This window comes from Sesamum indicum, linkage group LG2 (assembly GCF_000512975.1).
Source record: "Sesamum indicum cultivar Zhongzhi No. 13 linkage group LG2, S_indicum_v1.0, whole genome shotgun sequence".
NCBI classification, from domain to species: Eukaryota; Viridiplantae; Streptophyta; class Magnoliopsida; order Lamiales; family Pedaliaceae; genus Sesamum; species Sesamum indicum.
In genome coordinates, this window is record NC_026146.1 from 13,583,959 (window position 1) to 13,586,786 (window position 2,828).

The 2,828-nt window shown below is 43.6% G+C and overlaps 1 protein-coding gene across 1 annotated transcript in view; it reads right to left on the reverse strand.

Annotated features, from left to right (window-relative positions):
- The window catches only part of LOC105156066 (glucan endo-1,3-beta-glucosidase 11-like), a 3,276-nt gene extending 666 nt beyond the window's left edge, over positions 1-2,610 (reverse strand). Inside the window, exons 1-2 of the mRNA XM_011072099.2 lie at positions 2,402-2,610; positions 1,167-2,287 (exon numbers count right to left, since the gene is read on the reverse strand). Coding sequence (XP_011070401.1) covers positions 1,167-2,287; positions 2,402-2,447 — 1,167 coding nt within the window. The 5' untranslated portion in view covers positions 2,448-2,610. The remainder of the gene's footprint in view (positions 1-1,166; positions 2,288-2,401) is intronic.

Consider the following 2,828-nt stretch of genomic DNA (forward strand, 5'->3'; position numbering starts at 1 on the left):
GCATAGGGCATCTAGGAAAGCAATGCAGTGAAATTTAGTGGTCCAGATGCCTTTTTCTAAGCCAAGACACTTAAGACACTTGCTACCTTTACTTTAACCACTAAAGCATACTGTCTGGTGGACTATTGTTGTTTCTGTGAAAAGGAAACCAAGAATTGGTTCAGAAAGATATTCTGTTATAGAAAGAAAAGACTATTTGCATGAAATGAACGTTGGCTGGAGTTCCTTCCCCTGTCCTCCTCATCTGATCTTCACATCATTTTCCTAAAACCAACTAGTTGTAGGAAAATTGAAACTTAAAAGTGCATAGGGAAGAAGACCTCCATGTAGATCTCACAGCTTCAAAATTCTGACAGAATGATGCATGCTTTAAAGTTATATCCTAGTGTGCAGGGGTAGTACAATTACAAGAGTGACATAAAAGAGTTTCATTTCTAAGACAAAAGAAATTTAGATTGAGAACTGTTACAATCCAACTTCAGATACAGAAGATGTTCAGTTGCATACTCAATTGTATGAACTCCCATAAGCTTTTCCTATTACTAGTTTTGATGAGCAGCTTCTGGTTCAACTTCTACTAATACTACAACTCTACCAAGTAGTATTTTTCTTCTTTAACACTGAACAACTGAAAAACAGACACTCAACTAGAAGACTGGTAACCGTTGTCAAGTACTGTGTCTCTGCCTTGTTCTGCTCAATATGGTTACTTGAATTCGGAACAACACACATTCTAAATCAACATTCAGGATATATATTTACGACAGAAATGAATGTATTTACAGAGCTTAGCCTCTAACTGTTATCACGAACAAGAATTTCCATTCCATTGGCAGTGTAGTGAGCTAAACTGAGTTTCTTTTTATCTATTAATTGATCACCCAAGCTCCACTGTGTAATCAAAGCCTGCATCTTTATGCTATCCTTCACATTCCTAATGCTTAAGTAAAGCTTTCTTGAACCATTCAAATTACAGGCAAATGGAGCAGCATTCATTGCAGACAGCAAATTGAAAAAATAAGCGAGAAATTGGAAAAGAAATAAAAGGGGGAAATTCTAGACTGAACCTGGCTGGACCAAACCTTCCCATACAGTTCGAGAAAAGTGTTCAATCGCGTAGCAAAGTGTTATAATAATAAGAATTTTCCGTAAAAGGGAATGCTCACCGCGTCATCTGCAGTAATGGATAAGTAACCGTTAGAAGAGGTCCCGGTTCCCGCCGGCGAGGACCCAGATGATGTCGTACCGCCTGAGCTGCCAGCGGAGCTCGACGTGTTAGTACTAATCAACCCCGTCGTATTGAAACCCAGATTATACACTGGCGTCCCGTCCGGCTTGAATAGCCCGAAGTTCCTCTCAGAAGTCGGGCCGGGCTTCTCGTTCTCGTTAAATAAAGCAAAAACGTAGATGTTCAAGTCCGAATTCGGCCTCATCGGCGTCCCCTTCTTATCAGCAATCAACTTCATCAAGTTCCCGTTATACTTCCTGGCGTTTTCCGGCGTCGCCCCGAACTCATCGGCGTCACCCTTCGACGGCCACCCCGTTTCTGAGATCTGCAAACACACGTTTTTGTACCCAAGCTTTTCCACAGCTGAATGGGCCGCGTCAACTTGGGCATAGAACATGTTATCGTAATGCAGTCCCGAAGCCGGGTCCACCATCCCGGAGCCCGTCTCGAACAGGACGAAGTCTAATGACACTTGTTTGGGGTTCGCCTTGTAGGCGAAGAAAGGATAGGCATTGATTAAGAATGGGGAGCCCACTTTGCTGTGGAAATCGAGAATGCAGGACAGCTTTTGAGTCAGATCTCGGCGGAATGCGCCGGCGGAGGGAGGATAAGAAACCTCTAGAATGCCCAAATTGTGGGCGGTGGTCACCATAACCTGCTTGTCGAGGTTGAGGGAAACGAGGGCGGAGTGGACGCTTTCCATGGCGGGAAGGAGGTTGGTGGAGAGAGTAGAGTCGTTGAATGTGAGAACCTCGTTGCCGACGGCAATGGAGGTAATATTTGTAGCGGGTAAGTAGCGCTGGACGTTGGTCTTCACCCAAGCTTGGGCTTGCTTCGGGTCTCGCATTCTGGCCAAGTCTTCATTGCCGAGGCCGACGATGAACTCGACGCCGGTGTTGGCAAAGGCCTTGAGAACTCGCGGATCGGCGTCGTAGAGCTTGACACGGGTGGCGCCAATGGATTTGACTAGTGGGACAACCGCTTCAGGGTGGGGGAGGTTGTTGGCGATCTGGCCGTAGTTGATGCCGAGGGAAAACGCCGCCGTGAAGAACAATGACGCTGCATTGGATAAATCACGCTGTTAGCAGTGTCCATTGAAGAAAAAAACAGCAGCATTAATCATAGTAGTGTGTTTGTTCAAAATAATTAAAGGAAAAATGAAAAAGGGTTTACCTGAAAAGAGTAGTATGGGGGAGTGGTGGCGGAAGTCCATGGGCATGGAGAAAGAATGAGAGGTATTACGACAATGGCGGTGTCGGAGTGAGGGTGTTGGGAGTGAAGAACCCTCTCTCTCTCTCTCTCTCTTAAAACCCTCTCCTCTTTCTTACTTTTCCCCTTTTCTGTTGTTGTTTTCCACTTTTTCACTTTTCCTTTTCTTGCATGATTTCTTTTCCCTCATTTCATTTCAGCTTTGGAGAGGATCTAAATTATATTAACCCTTTTATTCATTTTTCCCTTAACACATCCCCAAAATACTAATTTTAATTCATTTTTCCCTTAACACATCCGCAAAATAGTAATTTTAATATTTTTTAACCATCTTACAATTATAATTTTTTTCCCCTTTCAATCTACTATTCGACTTTTTTCTCTCAACTTA